This window comes from Hyla sarda, chromosome 7 (assembly GCF_029499605.1).
Source record: "Hyla sarda isolate aHylSar1 chromosome 7, aHylSar1.hap1, whole genome shotgun sequence".
In the NCBI taxonomy this organism is placed as follows: domain Eukaryota; kingdom Metazoa; phylum Chordata; class Amphibia; order Anura; family Hylidae; genus Hyla; species Hyla sarda.
This window is the reverse complement of record NC_079195.1, coordinates 13,713,952-13,737,426: the sequence shown is the minus strand read 5'-3', so window position 1 is coordinate 13,737,426 and position 23,475 is coordinate 13,713,952. Positions and strand designations below refer to the sequence as shown.

The 23,475-nt window shown below is 45.2% G+C and overlaps 1 protein-coding gene across 1 annotated transcript in view; it reads right to left on the bottom strand.

Moving 5' to 3' along the window:
* The window catches only part of NRAP (nebulin related anchoring protein), a 164,684-nt gene that overhangs the window by 124,972 nt on the left and 16,237 nt on the right, over positions 1-23,475 (bottom strand). The window contains exons 2-6 of the mRNA XM_056529361.1: positions 13,589-13,683; positions 11,077-11,164; positions 3,136-3,240; positions 1,343-1,429; positions 1,158-1,265 (exon numbers count right to left, since the gene is read on the bottom strand). Coding sequence (XP_056385336.1) covers positions 1,158-1,265; positions 1,343-1,429; positions 3,136-3,240; positions 11,077-11,164; positions 13,589-13,683 — 483 coding nt within the window. The remainder of the gene's footprint in view (positions 1-1,157; positions 1,266-1,342; positions 1,430-3,135; positions 3,241-11,076; positions 11,165-13,588; positions 13,684-23,475) is intronic.

Sequence of the window (23,475 nt, the reverse complement as noted above, 5' to 3'; positions counted from 1 at the left end):
TGCAGTATATCAGGGGCACTTACACTGCTGTATATACAGGATATCGGGGGGGCACTTACACTGCTGTATATACAGTATATCAGGGGGCACTTACACTGCTGTATATACAGTATATCGGGGCACTTACACTGCTGTATATACAGTATATCGGGGGGCACTTACACTGCTGTATATACAGTATATCAGGGGGCACTTACACTGCTGTATATACAGGATATCGGGGGCACTTACACTGCTGTATATACAGTATATCAGGGGGCACTTACACTGCTGTATATATAGTATGTCGGGGGGCACTTACACTGCTGTATATACAGGATATCAGGGGGCACTTACACTGCTGTATATACAGGATATCGAGGGGCACTTACACTGCTGTATATATAGTATGTCGGGGGGCACTTACACTGCTGTATATACAGGATATCAGGGGGCACTTACACTGCTGTATATACAGTATATCAGGGGGCACTTACACTGCTGTATATATAGTATATCGGGGGCACTTACACTGCTGTATATACAGTATATCGGGGGGGGCACTTACACTGCTGTATATACAGGATATCGGGGGGGGCACTTACACTGCTGTATATACAGTATATCGGGGGGCACTTACACTGCTGTATATATAGGATATCAGGGGGCACTTACACTGATGTATATAGAGGATATCAGGGGGCACTTACACTGCTGTATATACAGGATATCAGGGGGCACTTACACTGCTGTATATATAGTATATCGGGGGCACTTACACTGCTGTATATACAGTTTATCGGGGGGCACTTACACTGCTGTATATGCAGTATATCAGGGGCACTTACACTGCTGTATATACAGGATATCGGGGGGGCACTTACACTGCTGTATATACAGTATATCAGGGGGCACTTACACTGCTGTATATACAGTATATCGGGGGGCACTTACATTGCTGTATATACAGTATATCAGGGGCACTTACACTGCTGTATATACAGGATATCGGGGGGGGCACTTACACTGCTGTATATACAGTATATCGGGGGGGGGGGCACTTACACTGCTGTATATACAGTATATCAGGGGCACTTACACTGCTGTATATACAGATTATCGGGGGGGGGGCACTTACACTGCTGTATATACAGTATATCGGGGGGGGGGGCACTTACACTGCTGGCCAGCTGCGCTGCCTTCCTGGCGGTCTGGTACGCCGGGGTGATCATGGCCGGGTAGCTTCCTTTCCTGATCTGCTGCTCATAGTCCTCTGTGTATTGTACCTGCAGATATATTGTAATATAAAGTACACTCCATATAAAACATTGATACAGATAGTAAATCTGGGCCAACGTCTTACGTTATCGCTCCTCTTCTGCGCTTGCTCGATGCGAACCATGTCCGGGTCCACATTAGACAGCCACGATTTACCCCCTTCATATTCATTCTGGGGAAGAAAAAGTATCACTGGGGGTCAGAGAACAGCCACTATTACCCATGAGAGCAGAGCATGCCCACTATTACCCATGAGAGCAGAGCATGCCCACTATTACCCATGAGAGCAGAGCATGCCCACTATTACCTATGAGAGCAGAGCATGCCCACTATTACCTATGAGAGCAGAGCATGCCCACTATTACCTATGAGAGCAGAGCATGCCCACTATTACCTATGAGAGCAGAGCATGCCCACTATTACCTATGAGAGCAGAGCATGCCCACTATTACCTATGAGAGCAGAGCATGCCCACTATTACCTATGAGAGCAGAGCATGCCCACTATTACCTATGAGAGCATGCCCACTATTACCTATGAGAACAGAGCATGCCCACTATTACCTATGAGAGCAGAGCATGCCCACTATTACCTATGAGAGCAGAGCATGCCCACTATTACCTATGAGAGCATGCCCACTATTACCTATGAGAACAGAGCATGCCCACTATTACCTATGAGAACAGAGCATGCCCCCTATTACCTATGAGAGCAGAGCATGCCCACTATTACCTATGAGAGCAGAGCATGCCCACTATTATCTATGAGAGCAGAGCATGCCCACTATTACCTATGAGAGCAGAGCATGCCCACTATTACCTATGAGAACAGAGCATGCCCACTATTACCTATGAGAGCAGAGCATGCCCACTATTACCTATGAGAGCAGAGCATGCCCACTATTACCCCGAGGTCAGAACATGTCCTTTATAAACCCCAGGGGTCAAAGCACATCCATTGTTAGCCCTAAGATCACAGCTTGCCCACTATTACCCCAGGGATCAGAGCATGCCCACTATTACCCCCAGTTGTCAGAGCACACCCACTATTACCCTAAGGTCAGCCTACACCCACTATTACCCCCAGGGGTCAGGGCACTTAAACTATTACCCAAAGGTCAGCCTACATCCACTATTACCCCCAGTTGTCAGAGCACACCCACTATTACCCTGAAGCCAGCCTACATCCACTATTACCCCTAGGGGTCAGAGCACACCCACTATTACCTTGAGGTCAGCCTACATCCACTATTACCCCCAGATGTCAGAGCACACCCACTATTACCCTGAAGCCAGCCTACGCCCACTATTACCCCAGGGGTCAGAGCACACCCACTATTACCCTGAAGCCAGGCTACATCCACTATTACCCCCAGGGGTCAGGGCACTTATACCATTACCCAAAGGTCAGCCTACATCCACTATTACCCCCAGGGGTCAAAGCACACCCACTATTACCTTGAGGTCAGCCTACATCCACTATTACCCCCAGATGTCACAGCACACCCACTATTACCTTGAGGTCAGCCTACATCCACTATTACCCCCAGGGGTCAGAGCACACCCACTATTACTCTGAGGTCAGACTACGCCCACTATTACCCCCAGGGGTCAGAGAACACCCACTATTACTCCAAAGGTCAGAGCCTGCCCACTACTGTATTATCCTCAAACTCATTCCCACTATTACCCCCAGGGGTCAGGGAACACCCAAAGGTCAGAGCTCACCCATATTTATCCTAAAACTCAGATCATTCCCACTATTACCCCCAAGGGTCAGTGCATGTCCACTATTACCCCCAGGGGTCAGAGCATGTCCACTATTACCCCCAGGGGTCAGAGCAGGCCCACTCATACCCCATCCTGTGCCCTCCCGTACCTCCTGCGTCACATGATCCGTCTTGTAGTGCAGATCGTTCTCGGTGCCTTTCATGTCCCAATGGAAAACAGACTTGTATCGTTCTCCTTCCTCTCGGTACTTAATCTGCGGAAACAAAGTGACAACGCAGGATAACAGGTCGTCATATACAATGTCCAGATACCGCTCGCCCAGTAAGAAATTGTCACCCAACTTTACTTGGGTCCTGAATGACATTTGCTGACAAGTGCAGCCATTAGGGAGCTTAGTTCGGTTTCCAGAAAAACTGAATCCAGCCATCCAATATGGCTCCCATTCAAGGTGTTGTCACCCAGCTTTCCTGAAAAGGGGTACAGGAATCCAGTATCAACCTGCTTCATAGCTCTGCCTGTTCCATAGAAAGCTGGATGACATACAATATGGCTATCAAAAAAGAGGTTGTCCCCCAACTTTTCCTAGATCCTGAATGGCAAACTTGTCCCAAAATGTAGCCATTAAGGAGAGCTATCACAGAGAGTAGGGACAGGGAGTCATTCAGCTGTCCTTGGGTCCTGCATGGTAAATTAGGGTTCGCATAACTTGGCTGAACTGTGCTACAGAAATCCAGTATCCACCTGCTTCTTAGCTCTGTATGTCCCTGGGAAAACTGGATGACATCAAATATGGCTGCCATTGAGGGGGTTGTCACCCAGCTTTTCTTGAATGGTGTCATGTGGTTTCTTAGCTTTGTCTATTCCTGGAAAAACTGGAGAACATCCAATATGGACGCCATTAAAGGAGTTGCCAACCAGCTTTTCCTGGGTCTTAAATGGTAAATTTAATATTGCATAAAAATCACAAGAAGAAAAGAACAGAGTCGCGACTCACCGCACTGTACTGTAAAACTTCAGGCTTTATTGCAACATGCCACAGGGTCCATGAACACAGACGTCCGACTTCGGGAGAAAACGGGGAGGGTGCAGGGGAACAAACAGAGTAGACAACAGACTGTTTCACATCTAGTGATGCTTCATCCGGTCTCAAAAACTCAGGTGATCCTGTGTGCTTAAATCACCTGAAGTCACGTGATACAGGTAAAACCAATACACAACATATACCTCCAAAAACACCTAAATAGTGAATATAAGGTAAAAAATAGGATCTAACCTAGCGTACATGCTATTATATGAACGATGAAAGGTCATTCCTTTCATTGAGTCCCATTGGACCTATCGCGTTCAGTCTACTAATCCAGTAGATTTCTCGCTGTGCGAGCCGTAGCTCCTTATTCACATCGCTCATATTATCATACATGCGTTCTATGCCCGCAAAGTGAAGTGCTCTCGGGTCATTATTGTGTACAGTACGCATGTGTGCAATAAAACGGGATGCTCCTACTCCTGTTTTTAAAGAGTACAAATGTTCTCTAATGCGTTTAAACAAATGTCTTTTTGTTTTACCCACGTAGTATAATCCGCAGTTGCATATTATGCAGTATACCACGTGGGTGCTGCGGCAAGTTATAAACTGTTTAACATAAATATTATAGCCACCTAAATTGAAAGTATTTTTAGCTAAATTAAGGTTACATTGGGAACAATTTCTGCATGGGTAGTTACCGTTTGGAGCTATATTGCTCAACCAATTCTTTTTTTCCATTCATTGTTTCTTTGTCTTCTTTTGATAAATCCTCCTATAGTGTTCAATGAACAATATTTCAACGGGAGAGAGGAGGCAGGGGAATTTTTCCTAGCGTGCAATGCTAAGGATGAATTACAGCTCCTGAGCCAGAAAGCATTGGAGTCCAAAATACTAACTCTAGCCGAAAAGGAGTTGAGGAGTTTCTGGACGATTAAATCGCTGATGGCATACACAGATTGTGGAAGAGTACCGAGGGGTCTGCGGCCCTACAAACCACCTTCCCAATTTTTGGAAGATGATGCGTTTATTAAGGAGTGGGACACAGCACATTTAATACATGCCAAAAACCTACAAATGATAGTACTCAACAAAAACCGCAAAGAACATGAAAGTATTACCAATGCCCTCACCAAGGCAAAAGCAGAACTTAAAGAACGGATACCTGATAAACAATATGAGGACTTTCTAAAACTGTTGGATCACAAAATGATGCATTTACAGAAAGAGATTAAGGATATTAAACGAGACAAGTTTGTCCGAGATAAGAATGATTTTGATAACAACAGGATCTTCTCATGGGCAAAAAAACCTACCTCAAATATAAATAAAGGAAAAAAACGCAACCAATCAAGGAAAAAACGCACCACCGATTTCTTGACCACGGAGTCTGACAGTAGTGCATCAGAAGAACCTCAAAATAAAAAAGGAGAAACAGATAAAGCTTCTAACTTCGTCCATACCCCTTTAGGAGGCGAACGAGAAGGGGGAGAAGGAGGAACAAATCTAGGCAAAAGATCCAAAAAGAGGAAATATGTAACCTGGCAGAGACGCTGAATGTGGACAATGTGGTTAACCTTACCAATACCACATTGACTAAGGACTGTATCACGGCACTCTCTAAAGGACTTAACTTTGGACTTAATGAAAAGTTCACCTATGAACAATTTGAGGTGGATTTATATAAAGCACTACGCAAGATTAATTTGTTTAAATTTTTTTCCAAAATTCCTCCTCAACAGGTTACTAGTAAGAGAGAGGGGGAAACCCCCTGTAAAGCCACAGATATCCTTTCTCAAAACCATAATGATTTCTTTCAGGGTGGGAATCCCTCTAAATTCAATCCCCCCATACAACCCGGCAGCGCTCTGGACATGTTCCAGAGCGCGGTACTCAGAGACATGAAAGCTCTCATATACCCTCCCATTAATCATAACATCACCCACACAGAGAAGAAGGCTCTATTGTGGCTGGCGGACCAACCTGACCTGATAGTCACTAAGTCAGATAAAGGAGGAGCCATAGTTATTTGGAGCAAAGAGGATCATGATAGAGAGGCTCACAAACAATTGAATAACAATACTGTATATGAGCTTTTGAAAGAAAATCCCACCAGACACATTATGGAAAAAATGAGATCTATGCTGTGGAAATATATCAATAAGAGGGTTATCACAGAAAAAATAGTTGACAAATTAATACCCCTAGTTCCAAAACCTGCCAAATGGTACATTGTCCCCAAAATACATAAGACCCTCAAACAACCTCCGGGGAGACCAATTGTGGCGGGGATAGGTGCAGTTACGGAGGCACTATCTGCCTATATTGAGTGGCTTATCTCCCCCCTCTTACCTAGCATTCCTTCGTACTTGAAAAATACAGGAGAGTTGATAACCATGTTAGAGTCCTTTGAATGGCAGGATGGCTACGCATTAGTATCCATTGACATCGAAAGCTTATACACACGCATCCCGAACGAAGCGGGAGTACAAGCAGTTCGCAATCTCCTTACGAAAACAGATAAATCGGCCGATTTTATCGATTTTGTTGCAGAAGCAATGACATTTATTTTGGAGAATAATACTTTCTCCCATGGTGGCAAGTGGTACAAACAATTATATGGGACAGCGATGGGGAGCCCAGTATCATGCTCCTACGCTAATATTTTTTTGGCTGCTTTTGAAAATTATTTCATCCTATCCCATCAAAATCCTTACCTCCACCATGTGAAAAAGTATTTAAGATATGTGGATGATATCCTCATTGTATGGGAGGGTTCAAAAGAAACCTTTGCCCTTTTTGTGGAACATCTGAATCAAACGAACAATGTAAACATGTTCCTGACACACCAATGGGGAGGTAATAGCCTAGAATTTCTAGACGTTAAAATCTTAATAGAACAGGACAAAATTATTACCACAGGACATAAGAAAGATATTGCCAAAAACTCTGTATTACACTATAACAGTTCTCATCCCTCACATGTTCGTAACAGTATCCCGTACAGTCAATTAATCCGTTTGAAAAGAATTAATAATGATCCTATTAAATTTGAAACCCAAGCAGAGACTATGCTCAATGATTTTAGAGCCAGGGGATATCCTGAAAAAGTCCTTAAAAATGCCATGGAGAGAGTTAATAATAAAAGTAGAGAAGAAATTGTAAAAAACCCAAAGAAAAAAGCTATTAATTCTGTAGAAAATAAAAAATTTATCTTCTCCTTTCAAAACACTAATATGAACAATGCCATACGTAATGCTATACATAAAAATTGGTTTTTGTTAGAACATGATGTAGATTTACAAGAAGTAGCTGAGCGTAAACCCATTGTTACCTATAAAAGAAACAACACTATAGGAGGATTTATCAAAAGAAGACAAAGAAACAATGAATGGAAAAAAAAGAATTGGTTGAGCAATATAGCTCCAAACGGTAACTACCCATGCAGAAATTGTTCCCAATGTAACCTTAATTTAGCTAAAAATACTTTCAATTTAGGTGGCTATAATATTTATGTTAAACAGTTTATAACTTGCCGCAGCACCCACGTGGTATACTGCATAATATGCAACTGCGGATTATACTACGTGGGTAAAACAAAAAGACATTTGTTTAAACGCATTAGAGAACATTTGTACTCTTTAAAAACAGGAGTAGGAGCATCCCGTTTTATTGCACACATGCGTACTGTACACAATAATGACCCGAGAGCACTTCACTTTGCGGGCATAGAACGCATGTATGATAATATGAGCGATGTGAATAAGGAGCTACGGCTCGCACAGCGAGAAATCTACTGGATTAGTAGACTGAACGCGATAGGTCCAATGGGACTCAATGAAAGGAATGACCTTTCATCGTTCATATAATAGCATGTACGCTAGGTTAGATCCTATTTTTTACCTTATATTCACTATTTAGGTGTTTTTGGAGGTATATGTTGTGTATTGGTTTTACCTGTATCACGTGACTTCAGGTGATTTAAGCACACAGGATCACCTGAGTTTTTGAGACCGGATGAAGCATCACTAGATGTGAAACAGTCTGTTGTCTACTCTGTTTGTTCCCCTGCACCCTCCCCGTTTTCTCCCGAAGTCGGACGTCTGTGTTCATGGACCCTGTGGCATGTTGCAATAAAGCCTGAAGTTTTACAGTACAGTGCGGTGAGTCGCGACTCTGTTCTTTTCTTCTTGTGATTTATATGTTCCAGTACTGCATGGTTTCTACATAGAGTCAGCACCCCGCCACCCACAGACGCCGACCTTGAGGCTATCTCCCGAGTAACTCATTACACCTGCTGTGCCATAGCTTTTTCTGGTTTGAACTATTAATATTGCATAACTTGACTGAACTCAACTACAGGAATCTGGTGTCTTCTTGCTTCTTAGCACCATATGTCCCTAGAAAAGCTGGATGATCCTGAATGGCAAATTTGCTCAGAAATGCAGTCATTAAAGGGGTATTCCTGGAAAAAGAATTGTTTTATATATCAACTGGCTTCAGAAAGTTAAACAGATTTGTAAATTAGGCTCACGATTGGAAGCGCCCCACAGAGGACTGTGCGCACCACGGACACTCAGCCATTGCGGGAACAACACCCATCGCCTGAGTTACCATTTACAGACCGGTAACAATTTCTAATATTACAGACTGTTTGCTACTGTATCTAAAAGGGACATATTTACCCTAAATACCCAGAAGAGCAACTCTTTAACATATTTGTTTGGTACAGATCTTACTCTGCTATTTTATTATTCTATGCCAGGATTATAGTTTTAATTACTATTGCCTAAATACATTGTTAGGTTGCCTTTTAATATGTATGTTCTTCTCACAAGGGCCCTGTGAGAAGTGCCTAATTTTATTCATATTTTATAATAAATATTGATTATTATTGAAGCACGATCCACGTATATGTATTTTCATTTACTCACCTAGAAGGTCCGGGCTGCATTGTGTATTTTTTGGTTTTCCCTTTTCTAGCAATTAAAGTATAGTTGCTTGCCCAGTTTGACCTCGGTGCGTAATAGTTGTGTGAAAATATAATTTTCTCAGATTTTGTAAATTACTTCTATTAAAAATCTTAATCCTTCCAGTAATTATCAGCTGCTGAAGTTGAGTTGTTCTTTTCTGTCTGGCAACAGTGCTCTCTGCTGACACCTCTGTCTGCACAGAGTAGAAGAGGTTTTGCTATGGGGATTTGTTTCTACTCTGGACAGTTCCCGAGACAGGTGTCATCAGAGAGGACTTAGACAGAAAAGAACAACTCAACTTCAGCAGCTCATAAGTACTGAAAGGATTAAGATTTTTTAATAGAAGTAATTTACAAATCTGTTTAACTTTCTGGAACCAGTTAATAAATAAAAAAGTTTTCCACCGGAGTACCCCTTTAAGGATGGAGATATCGCAGGGAGCAGGAAGGTGTGGCATTACCTGACTAAATCATCTTTCAGGAATCTGGCATCAGTCCATTCCTGGAAAAGCTGTATAACATCCAATGTGGCTGCAATTCAAAGAGTTGTCTCACCCAGCTTTTCTTGAGTCCTGCATAAGTATTGCCTAACTTAGCTGATCTGAGGCACAGGAACCCATAATCTGACTTAGCTCCTTATGTTCCTAGGAAAGCTGTATGCCAATCAATATGGCTGCCATTTAAAAGGTTGTCACACAGCTCTCTCTGGTTCCTGAATAGTAAATTTGCTTTCATAACTTGGCTCAATTGGGCTACAGAAACTTGCTATCCACCTGCTTCTTAGCTATGTATGGCCATGGGAAAGCTGGGTGACATTTAATATGGCTAGGTTGTCACCCAGCTTTTCTTAGGTCCTGAATAACAAATTTGTCTGCAAATGCAGGAAGCAGGGGGTATTGCGTAACTTCAAATTGAATTGAATTATCGCTAGGAATCTGGTGTCAGCTTATTTCTTTTCTCCATCTATTCCTGGGAAAGCTGGATGATATTCAATATGGTGTCACCCAGCTTTTCTTAGGTCCTGACTGGAAATGCAGGGAGCAGGGATGTATCGCATAACTTGACAGAATTAGCGTTCAGAAATCAGGTGTCAGTTCGTTTCTTAGACTCATCTATTCCTGGGAAAGCTGGATGGTATTCAATATGGCTGCCGTTAAAGGGCTGTCATCCAGCTTTCCCTGGGTGCTGAATGGTAAATTTGGTATTACATGACTTGGCTGAACTGGGGCAAAGGAATCAGATATCGGCCTGCTTCATTGCTCTGTATGCCCCTGGGAAAGCTGGGTGGCATCCAATATGGCTGCCGTTAGAGACCTTGTCACCCAGCTTTCCTTGGATTCTGATCAGTCAATTAACTAATAATGCATAAAGTCAACTCACTCCAAAAAAAAAAAAAATGCAACCTGTCGCGCTTGCAAAACTTTAGTGATTTACGACTAGCAATGTCATGTGACCTCTGTCATCCGAGGATTGTCGCACCTTAAACAGACGCTTGGGCCTCTGACAGACTATAAACGCGATATCTCGCCGAGGCGGACGATGACTGACAGCGACAGGTGCTGAGCGCAAGGAAAGAGACCCCCCGGCAGGATCCGTAAATAACAAATCTCAAGTCGCAGTGCGGTCCCTAAAAATAGAACGGAATACCACGGAACATTCCGGAACACGACCCCGGACGCGGAGAAGAGACAGGAATGGACTCCTGCAGTTTATTATTGTGTCTGATTATTACAAGCAGCTGTCATGGCAAACACTAGCGGTCACCTGGTATGGCTCTCCGGCTGTTGAGAAACTACAATTCCCAGCATGCCCTGACAGCCGAAGGCTGTCAGGGCATGCTGGGAGTTGTAGCTTCTCAACAGTACTATATGCAGACATGAGTATTTTTCATCCTCTCCTTATGTGTTTATAACTATAAAACTGCAGCACCGCTGATGACCTCTAGGCGGTGTCATGTGCATTGTGCTATGTAATTTGTACTTTACACTGGGCAGGAATCACATGTACCACACAGGTAGAGCTCCTCTTCCTTTCAGCTGTTGCAGAACTACAAGTCCCAGAATGTCCCGTCAGGATGTCACCCATGCACTCACCTCGCTGAACGTCTCAGACTGTTTCTTCACGTGGATATTGACCGGCGTCTCGTAGACACTTGTAAATGTGTTATTTTTAGGATTGTGCCTGCAGAAGAGAAGTAAAAGTTTACAAATGTGACAAAAAAAGCTTATTTAAAAACAGTATACAGAAAGCTCTTGTGCTCCCCCTAGAGGTGTCTGTGGGCGGAGAGAATTGTATCATGTGACTCTACAGCTATGCAGGGGATTTGGCGCTTTGTATCTGAAAAACAAAGTTCCCTATGCTGATCCCCCGTTCGGCTTCCGTTTCGCGCTCCGGTGTTACTTAAGCAGCAGAGATCACGTGACCACCGCTGCCAATCAGTGGCCCTGACCATCACACTCCATGCAGGAGGTTCTGATTAATATACAGGAGGTCCTGACTAATGTAGAGGAGGTCCAGAATAATATGGTGGGGGTTCTTACTAATGTACAGAAAGTCCTGACTAATATACAGCATAATGCAACAAATTCTTCCATAGGGTACCCAGGGTTATATTCAATTCAATTCCCTGGAGCCCCTCAGGGACTAAGGGGGAGATTTATCAAAATCTGTGCAAAGGAAATGTTGCTCAGTTGCCCATAGCAACCAGTCCTTCTTTCATTTTGCAGAGGCCTTGTTAAAAATAAAAGACGCAATCTGATTGGTTGCTATGGGCAACTGGGCAACTCTTCCTCTGCACAGGTTTTGATAAATCTCCCCCTAAGTCCCTACACTAGGGATACCCCTTTAAAACATCACTTTTACTCTGATTTTCTTAAAAATTCTCATTAATGTGCGTAATTAATACAAAAGTGGAGATGGATTATTGTCTCATTTTGTCTCATTATTGTCTCATTTTGACCAATACTAAATTAGGGATACCCCAACGTTTCGCCGGTAACAACCATCTTCATCAAGGTAATGGATACTAATGCATTAGTATCCAGTACCTTGATAAAGATGGTTGTTACCGGCAAAACGTCGGGGGGGATGCTAGGGTGTTCTGTATTTTAATAAGCAGCACAGGAATTGGACAGAGAAGAGGGAGTCATAGGATCAGATATAGGGGACAACAAATTTCCCCAAATGATAAGGTATAATAAATGAGATATGATCCTTTGATAATATTCCCTAATTTAGTATTGGTCAAAATGGGACAATAATCCATCTCCTGTGTTTTGTTTTTAATACACACTTTTGCATTATTTTCGCACACTAATGAGAATTTTTAAGAAAATATTAATAAAAGTGATGTTTTAAAGGGGTATCCCTAGTATAGGGACTTAAGGGGGAGATTTATGAAAACCTGTGCAAAGGAAAAGTTGCACAGTTGCCCATGGCAACCAATCAGATCGCTTCTTTCATTTTTAACAAGGCCTGTGCAAAATGAAAGCAGCGAGCTGATTGGTTGCTATGGGCAACTGTGCAACTTTTCCTCTGCACAAGTTTTCATAAATCTCCCCCTTAGTCCCAGAGGGGCTCCAGCCCTGAAGGGAATTGAATTGAAACAAATCTACAGGAGGCCCAGACCAATATACAAGAGGTCCTAAATAATATGCAGAAGGTCCTAACCAGGGCTCAAGTCCTGAGAAAAAAAAGTGTGGGAACTCATCCAAGATTTCCAATCAGGAGCTGGTCCTGCAGGACTCCTGCTAATGGGAATGGTGATACTGCTTTGGAAAAAGTGCAGGAACTCACACGTTCCTGCAGGACTTGAGCCCTGGTCCTAACTAACATACAGGGAATCCTGACTTATTTACAGAAGGTCCTGACTAATATACAGGGGGCCTTGACTAATATACAGGCATCCTGACTTATATACAGGAGGTCCTAACTAATATAAAAGATATATTAATATATCTAATATACAGGGGGCCCTAACTAATATAGAGGGGGTCCTGACTGTTATACAGGGGGTTCTAACTAATATAGATGAGGTCCTGAATAATAAACAGGGATCCTGACTAATATACAGGAGGTCCTGACTAATAAACAGGACGTCCTGATTAATATTCAGGGGGTCCTGACTAATATACAGGAAGCCCTGACTGATATACAGGGGTCTTCACTAATATACAGGGATCCTGACTAATTTACAGGAGGTCCTGACTAATATACAGGAGGCCCTAGCTAATATAGAGGGTGTCCTGACTAATATACAGGGGGTCCTGACTAAAATACAGGAGGTCCTGACTAATAAACAGGAGGTCCTGATTAATATTCAGGGGGTACTGACTAATATACAGGAGGCCTTGACTGATATAGAGGGGTCTTCACTAATATACAGGGGGTCCTGACTAATATTCAGGGGGCCCTAACTAATATAGAGGGGGTCCTGACTAATATACAGGAGGCCCTGACTGATATACAGGAGGTCCTGACTAATACAGGAGGTCCTGACTAATAAACAGGGGGTTCTGACTAATATACAGGGGATCCTGCGTAATATACAGGGAGTCCTGTCTAATGTACCATCGTTTCGGCCATGTTGTTTTGGGTTGCACTTACGCCTGGCAATATGGTCTCTTCTGGTGACTGACGAAGTTGTTGACGGTCAGGATCATCTTGCAGACTTCACAGTGGAAACAAGCCTTGTGCCAGGTCTGAAAAGAACAGATGATAAATTATGGGATCTATAGAGACCACCTGACCACCTTGTGTGTTATAGGAAGATTTGGGAGGGCACGGGGCATAGAGCATCATTGATGTAAACATTGGCGCCAAAGATGAAATCTACCGCCGCACTAGGAAATTTACAAGCCTCCTGACAACACAACCAATTTGGCTAAAAAATTATTTTATTCTAAATCATACGACGTGTTTCTAAGTTGGCCTGACCCCTTCATCAGGAACGTAAAACAAATAATGTCCCCAGAAGTATGCAGTGTAAGTATTCAAATAAAAACTGATAAAACATGCTAGAAAGAAAACCAATAAATTACCATTGAATAGCGAGATACCAACAGGAAACAAGAGTCTTTACTTCTGACTAATTTTCACGATTGTTTTGTTTCGCCCTTTATGCCATATGGTGTTTATTTTGAAAACCCAATTGGACCCATTGTTTATGAATCTATGGAAGTGAGACGACACTGTGCAGAGATCAGCTTGTCATACGTCTTTATATTACTCTTTTCATATTTTATACGCCATCTTGTATATCATCCGCCATGTTGTCTGTAATCCGCCATCTTGTCTATATTCCTTCATTATGAACTAAATATGAACTTTACTAGCAATTATAAGCAGGAAACTTGTATCCAAGGCCATAGCTGCTGAGTTTGCAGAAGTTTTAAGGTTGTGTGGTTTGCAAACTCTGAATACGCACACATCCTGTTCTTCCGGCTTCAGATCAGACATCTATTGAAACTACGTATAATCCGTCAGGGTGCCATCTTTGTTGTATGTGTCATGCTTATTGTAGTAAAGGTCAGAAGATCCTGTATACAGCAATGACCCTGTATCATTATTTTCCATCAGGCCTGATCAATTATTTTTCCAGTTTGGCCTCAGCAACATATCTAAAGGAAACCATTGAATTTCCGCGACAAAACAATGGGGGGTATTTACGAACAATGGCTGTGTATTGATGGGGCAGATAAAATGGCAGGAAGGGGGCATTATCTTAGGCTGCATTCACAACACGTTTTTGCAATAAAGTTCCCGTATCAGGTTTTTGATAAAAAACTGATTCCTCAAAACCGGACTAAACTGTATCAAAACGTGTGTACAAATTTTAATCCATATACGGTTTGAAAAATGATGTCCGGTTGCATCCGTTTTTATTTAAAAAATGTATACATTTTTAACTTTTCATTCCATTATGAAAAAAGTTTCACTTGTTTGATTGAAACTCCAAGAAAAAAACTGTGCAAAGTCAAAAACCGTATGGTGAAGACCAATTGACTCCAATGTTTAAAAAAAAAAAAACCTATAAGTTTCAATACGTTTTTTCACCCGGACAGTGGAAGGCTACGGTTTTGGGTACAGGGAAAAAAAAACGTACAAGATGCAAAACGGACACAACCTGATGCATCTTTTGGGATACGGTTTACAATGGAGAGTCAATGCGTACGGTTTTCAATACGGTTCCGTGCGGTTTTCAAATTAAAAAAGTATACGGGAACTGTACTGCAAAAACGTGGTGTGAACCCGGCCTTATGGGTGCAATAACTTCTCCCCTTCATGATCTGTGTACGAGAGTTCTTAACGAGTCACATGACCCTCACGTCCTTAAGCCTTACTGCACAGAGGAAGGTGTGTGTGTGTCTGTGCTTTCACTATTATGCTTTTTACACCATGTCTTATACTTCAGTCGCCTCCGAAGCTGCACTCACTATTCTGCACTCACTATTCTGCTGCTTACCCTCCTACCACCTCCAGAGCTGCACTCCCTATTCTGCATTTACACCATGCCTTATCCTCCAGTCCCCCCCAGAGCTGCAGCCATTATTCTGCTGTTACAGCATACCTTATACTCCAGTGACGTCCGGAGCTACAGTAGTCCCTATTCTGCTCTTACACCATGCCTTATCCTGCAGAGCTGCACTCTTTATTCTGCTGTTACACCATGCCTTATCCTGCAGAGCTGCACTCTTTATTCTGCTCTTACACCATGCCTTATCCTGCAGAGCTGCACTCTTTATTCTGCTGTTACACCATGCCTTATCCTGCAGAGCTGCACTCTTTATTCTGCTGTTACACCATGCCTTATCCTGCAGAGCTGCACTCTTTATTCTGCTGTTACACCATGCCTTATCCTGCAGAGCTGCACTCTTTATTCTGCTCTTACACCATGCCTTATCCTGCAGAGCTGCACTCTTTATTCTGCTGTTACACCATGCCTTATCCTGCAGAGCTGCACTCTTTATTCTGCTGTTACACCATGCCTTATCCTGCAGAGCTGCACTCTTTATTCTGCTGTTACACCATGCCTTACCCCACATTCACTTCCAGAGCTGCAGCCCCAATGCATTATCCTAAAGTTACATCCAGAGCTCGTTTTGTCCACACTGACACACACTTACAGCCTGTACTCACTGCTGTGCTGCCTACACTTACAGCCTGTACTCACTGCTGTGCTGCCTACACTTACAGCCTGTACTCACTGCTGTGCTGGCTACACTTACAGCCTGTACTCACTGCTGTGCTGGCTACACTTACAGCCTGTACTCACTGCTGTGCTGCCTACACTTACAGCCTGTACTCACTGCTGTGCTGCCTACACTTACAGCCTGTACTCACTGCTGTGCTGCCTACACTTACAGCCTGTACTCACTGCTGTGCTGCCTACACTTACAGCCTGTACTCACTGCTGTGCTGGCTACACTTACAGCCTGTACTCACTGCTGTGCTGCCTACACTTACAGCCTGTACTCACTGCTGTGCTGGCTACACTTACAGCCTGTACTCACTGCTGTGCTGCCTACACTTACAGCCTGTACTCACTGCTGTGCTGGCTACACTTACAGCCTGTACTCACTGCTGTGCTGGCTACACTTACAGCCTGTACTCACTGCTGTGCTGCCTACACTTACAGCCTGTACTCACTGCTGTGCTGGCTACACTTACAGCCTGTACTCACTGCTGTGCTGGCTACACTTACAGCCTGTACTCACTGCTGTGCTGGCTACACTTACAGCCTGTACTCACTGCTGTGCTGCCTACACTTACAGCCTGTACTCACTGCTGTGCTGCCTACACTTACAGCCTGTACTCACTGATGTGCTGCCTACACTTACAGCCTGTACTCACTGCTGTGCTGCCTACACTTACAGCCTGTACTCACTGCTGTGCTGGCTACACTTACAGCCTGTACTCACTGATGTGCTGGCTACACTTACAGCCTGTACTCACTGCTGTGCTGCCTACACTTACAGCCTGTACTCACTGCTGTGCTTCCTACACGTACAGCCTGTACTCACTGATGTGCTGCCTACACTTACAGCCTGTACTCACTGCTGTGCTGGCTACACTTACAGCCTGTACTCACTGATGTGCTGCCTACACTTACAGCCTGTACTCACTGCTGTGCTGCCTACACTTACAGCCTGTACTCACTGCTGTGCTGCCTGCACTTACAGCCTGTACTCACTGCTGTGCTGCCTACACTTACAGCCTGTACTCACTGCTGTTCTGCCTACACTTACAGCCTGTACTCACTGCTGTGCTGCCTACACGTACAGCCTGTACTCACTGCTGTTCTGCCTACACTTACAGCCTGTACTCACTGCTGTTCTGCCTACACTTACAGCCTGTACTCACTGCTGTGCTGCGTACACGTACAGCCTGTACTCACTGCTGTGCTGCCTACACTTAGGCCACGTTCACACGGCGGAAATTTTCGCTGCAGCAGAGTCCTGTTAAATTCAACGGGATTCTGCTGCTCTGTGCACATCGGTGGAATTTCTGCGCCAGATGTTTCCGGCAAGGAAATTCCTTTTTCCGTGTGTGGTGTCCCAGTACCGCATTCTATACGGTACTTGTTTATTTATAGGTCCCCATAGCCAGAGTCCCTAGGACGTAGGGATCCCTATTAGTCAGTCTACCCCTAATCGCCTCTATCCTAATGTATAATTAGTAATTTATGCATAGATTAATGTAAATAGAATAATAGATGTAAATAAATAGTTAATTACTTGTTTCCATTAGCGTTGCAGGACCTGCGGGTCATGTGACAAGGTGAACTCTATGGTATTTAGCTTAAGGACCTTTGGAGGCCCTGTGACGTAAGCAATCCCATCACACCATGTAATGGTGAATGGCAGACATTCGGACCAATCAGATTCGCCACGCCCCCTGCCCATATAAGGGAGCGGCGGCCATCTTATCTCTCTCTTTCTCCTGTGCTCTTGATGAGAGAAGACCTGTACAGCAGTAATCGCAGTGAGTTAGGCCTGAGCCTTGTGGCAACAGCTGAACAATTATAATTATAGAGTGTATCACTTCCCAAACACTCTGCAGCATCACCGGACCTAGTAACTCCCCTAAATCCGGACGGATCTGCAAATCTCTTCCTAAATTCAGAGACTTATTGTCTAGCTCAAGGTCCGCAACTACTGCCAGTCACTAAGTAACCAAAGGACTGTTTGTATGAGACTGTTACTGTGCCGTGAATATTGCAAACACTTCAGTAAACGTTATTCAAGTTCAAGTTAAAATCTCCTTGTGGATCTTCAGTTATTTTATGCACCTATCGTTACTGGGAAGGGCGGTGATAGGCCGGAACACTGATTCAGCATACCAGCCCTCAGCCTGGCGTCACAAACTCTTCTAGGGTTTACATTAACCCCTTATATATCTATCTATACCATACCACCACTACCATACACCCCCCAAGGGCTACCACAAAACCTTTTTGGCGTTGCACGAACAGGATTCGGGTGTGTGCCTACCATTGCCACTAGTGAAAGTGTACTCCCCCCTAAGAAGTGAACTTTATTAATGTACTGTGACTTATATTCCGGAGCAAGAGGTTGCGCGCACGGTGCTGTGTGGAGGAAGTGCGCATGTAAAGTAAGGGGGAGGCGAACAGTACTGCGGAGCTACAAGTCAGTGCGGGACATCTCGACGCACGTGATCCAGAGACCCCGCCCACCGAAGCCCTCGGTGCCGCGGCGGCCATTTTGTCTCTCTCTTGTTCCTAGGCCTAGGGCAAGAAACCAACAAAGAGAGACAGCCCAGCGTGGGAAAAGGCTCAGAGTGCGCCAACTGGCTGGAAGCTGTGAAGAACCGGAACAGTACGGGACTCTGAGACATCAGATTACCGAATTGAAGTCCTGCATAGAATCGCTTCAGCTGCAGATCAATGCACTCAAATTTCAATTAAAGGCTGTTGAGTTTCAGGTCACCGCTCTCAAGTTTGAAATCTACACTTTCAAGTTCCAGATTAAAGAACAATTGCGTATTTCCCTGGGACCTAGGAATCCAAGGTCTATTTAAAGGGCCAGTATAACAAATACGGAAATATCGGAACCTGCAGTCCCACAGTCCCCACCTGAACAGCAAGGGGGCAATGCTCCAGCAGCACAGCCAACGGGGTCTCCACCCTCAGCTAGAAGAATGTTGCTGCCCTCACCAACACTCTCGACCTCCCAAGGGCGCGCCCTGCCTGTGATGTCGGCAAGACCTCCAACACCGGCAGAACAGGACCCAACCAGTCCACCCTCAGTCTCTCCCTATGTGTTGGGAGCCCCCGTTGCAGCACCTGTCTTCGTGGGGAATCCTGTGCATCCCACCTACAATGGTGATCCTTTTACACTAAGAGACTTTAAAGAAAAAGCCTACAGCCTCTTTGCATTTTATGCACTTCCCCTTCATCAACAGGTACAACTGCTTCTGGGACAACTCCAGGGACCTGCCTTTGAAGAACTTTGCACATGGCCAGTGGCTGATGAGGCCTCAGTGGGACAGATTTTTGAAGGACTTTCTCAAGTGTTTGAATCTCACTCCCCCTCAGAGGTACGCCTCCAACTCTATGAACTATGCCAGAAGCCAGGTGAGACCCTCCGAGCATATGCAGTGGCTTTGCAGAGCACATTAGAGGCGGTACAGAGGTTGGATGGCATCACGCCCGATCAGGGCAATCGAGTTCTGATGGACCTTTTTATAGAGGGAGCGTTAAACAAATGGGACAAGGCCCAACTTAGGATGCTGGCCGTACAGAATCCCGACATGGCTTTCATAAGCCTTTAAGAGACTAGCGGTGAAAGTGATAGAGTCGGGACCTCAGACAGAAGAAATTAGTGCTCCTGCTACAGACTCTCAGGGTTCTTCGCCCCAACCGCCTGTCCCTTCTCAATCTGCCCCACCAACATCTAATCCTAGCCCTTGGACAGCTGACTTACAAGACATTAAACAAGACATTGAGCAGTTAGCCAAGGCCTTTAAAGGGATGACAGTATGACCAAACCCTTCCAGATCTGCAACACCACCACCTAAGAAGGCTGACTCTCGCCCTGTCACTCCACCTAGGGTTCCTCCTGTGAGACCACCTGGGAGCCAAAGACCCGTTTGTAGCTATTGTAACAAGAATGGACACTGGAAGAGCCAATGCTGGGCTTTAAACGGGCGTCCCCTGGGGTCGAAGACGACACCCCAGGAGTAGAGATTGAAGGTCCAGAATCAACCAGTGATAAGAAAGGACTGTCTATGTATGTAGCTGCTTGCCCTTACGTACAAGTGATGATTGAAGGTGTCCGGTTACAAGCTCTGATAGATTTGGGGTCTCAGGTATCCACTATCCCACAAGGGGTTTTCTATAAGTACTGGGGCCCAGAAAGGTTGTGTGACCCTCAGGAAGCGGACTTCAGAGGGATTGCAGGGAACAGGAAACCAGTACCCAGACATGGTTCCTTGGAGCCCACGGTGCAGGTAGGAAAGCATGTGTTAGGAAGGCAAGAGGTGATGGTCACAAATGTTAGAGATGAGGGAGCAGCCGATTTCATTTTAGGCATGAATATTATGAGACACTGTTTTGATGATATTGTCTGCGCACTGCATCCATCTCTCCCTCACTTGTCACCCCCAGGCCGGCAAGCTGCCCAACACCACCTCGAAACCCTCCAAGCAGAACTGAAGTTTGTGAATCATCATGGAGAAATCTGTCGAGTAAGGACTCAAGATATCCGAGCCATGAGTCTACAGCCACAGTTATTTGGTGCCGTGTCCGACCCGGGGTGAAAAATCAAGATTACCAAGCGCTCTTGGAGCCCCTTCTGCTGGAAGATTGTCCCTTGGTGCGAGCTGCTAGAAGCCTGGTAACCGTACGGAATGGGAAGGTCCCAGTGAGGCTTATCAATCTCTCTCAGGTGGCTGTCCAGCTACCCAAGTACACCCCAGTGGCTACTTTATACCATCTGGACGTCAGAGATGTAGTCTCGAAGTCACAGGTGGTCCAACCTGGACCTGATCAGAGCCCTGCGGAACTTTGGTGGAACCAGCTGCAGATAGCAGACAAAGATACTACAAGGAAAAGGTGGAAGGAGTCATCCAGGTGGCTAAGAAACATCAGGAAGCTTTTAGCAAATTTCCCACAGACTTTGGCAGGACCGCTATGATCAAACATAGGATTCTCACCGGAGACAATCCACCCATTAAAGAGAGGCATCGCCCTGTGGCTCCTGGGATGTATCAGACCATAAAGAAAATGCTGGTGGAGATGAAAGAGGCCGATGTCATTCAAGAAAGCCAGAGTCCGTGGGCTGCACCTGAAAGCCAGAGTCCGTGGGCTGCACCTTTGGTCTTGCTGAAAAAGAAAGATGGCACGATCCGCTTTTGCGTAGACTACCGGAAGCTAAACAACATAACTCATAAGGATGCCTATCCTCTCTCACGCATTGAAGAATCCTTGACTGCGTTGGGGTCTGCCGCCTACTTTTCCACACTGGATCTGATGAGCGGCTACTGGCAGGTGCCAATGGCCGAAGAGGACAGGGAGAAGACCGCATTTGTGACTCCCATGGGTCTCTTCGAGTTCAAAGTATGCCCTTTGGACTGTGCACTGCACCAGCTACTTTCCCACGCCTAATGGAGCGATGCTTAGGGCACCTTAACTTCCAGAGGGTTTTGTTGTATCTAGATGACATCATAGTGTACTCTCGAACATATCAGGAACACCTGGATCACCTGAAAGAAGTTTTCCAAGTTCTTTTCCGACATGGACTCAAGGTTAAGCCTTCCAAGTGTCACTTACTAAAGCCTCAAGTGCACTACTTAGGACATGTCTTCAGTGCTCAAGGAGTCCAGCCTGATCCAGACAAAGTGAGTGCTGTGAAAGAGTGGCCTACACCCAGGACGGAGCGAGACGTCCGAAGTTTCCTGGGGTTTGCTGGATATTACCGGCGTTTCATCCCTCATTTTGCTCAAATTGCCGGACCCTTGACTGAATTACTGAGAGGAACTGCCTGGGATAACTATAATGGGAGGCTTCCCATCCAGTGGGCCGAAGAACAAGAGGTCGCCTTTCGAGCCCTGAAGTATCTCCTCACGGAACTCCCCATATTGGCGTATCCTGACTACAGCCTGCCGTTCCGTTTATACACAGACGCTAGCTTTGAAGGTCTGGGGGCAGTCTTATCTCAAGTGCAAGATGGCAAGGAGAGGGTGATTGCCTATGCCAGCCGGCACCTTCTAGGTGCTGAGAAGAATGATGCTAATTACAGCTCCTTCAAGCTGGAACTCCTGGCCCTGGTTTGGGCTATTACTACTCTCTTCACGGTCTACACCGATAACAACCCCTTGGCCCATCTGAACACTGCTAACTTGGGAGCTCTTGAACAGCGTTGGGCCTCTCGGTTGGCCAACTATGACTTTAACATCAAGTACCGCAGCGGAAAAACCAATGTCAATGCGGATGTACTTTCTCGTATGGCCCCGGGAGAAGCACCTCCTGCTGAAGATGTGTGGGAAGATGTAGAAATGCCTCCCTTCTACTAAAGGTTCGTGAGCCAGAATGCTCTAACTGCCCAGGCGGGTGACGGACCTGAATCTCCCAAGGTCTCTGAAGATCTGTCTACCTGGAAGACACTTCAGGATGAGAGCAGAGTTATTGGGGACCTCCTCGACTATTGCCTCCACAAGAAAGTGCCTACTCAGGTGCGCAAGGCCCATGGAGACTTCGAATTGAAGCGGCTGTAGCGGCAGAGAAACCGCCTGTTCCTGCACAAGGGGCTGGTCTACCGAAATTCCCTGGACCCAGTCTCTGGAGACCGCATACACCAGATTGTGGTTCCCAGGAGGGATGCAGCCATGGTTCTGAATGCTCATCATGACCAATTCGGACACTTCGGGGTCCATAAGATGGAGATCGCAGTCAGAAGGAGATTCTACTGGATTGGGATGCAGGGAGACATCGAGAAATGGTGGGCCGAATGCTCCGTGTGCAACGTGATAAAGAACCCCCGGAGGGACGCAAGAGCCCCTTTGCATCCCATCTGTACAGAAAAACCGAATCAAATTGTTGCCTTGGACCATGTGAAGCTGGCCCCCACTCGATCTGGCCATTGTCATGCCCTAACAATGGTGGATCATTACTCCAAGTGGGCGGTTGTGATCCCCTTCAAGGACCTTACCGCCAAGCCTGCTGCTCAACTCTTCTATCGGCATTGGATCCAACCGCTGGGGTGTCCCGAATCGGTCCTCACGGATTGGGGAACCGCCTTTGAAGCCCAGTTGTTCCAGGAACTTTGCCGGCTGCATGATTGCTAGAAGCTCCGGACAACAGCCTACCATCCCCAAGGGAATGGACTCTGTGAGAGGATCAATCAAGTGTTCATCCAGATGCTCAGAGCAGCCTCTGTCTCGAAGCACGAAGAGTGGCCTCAGCTGCTGCCAGAACTCCTAGAAATCTATAACAACACTGTTCACTGCTCTACGGGGTATACGCCCTTTTTCTT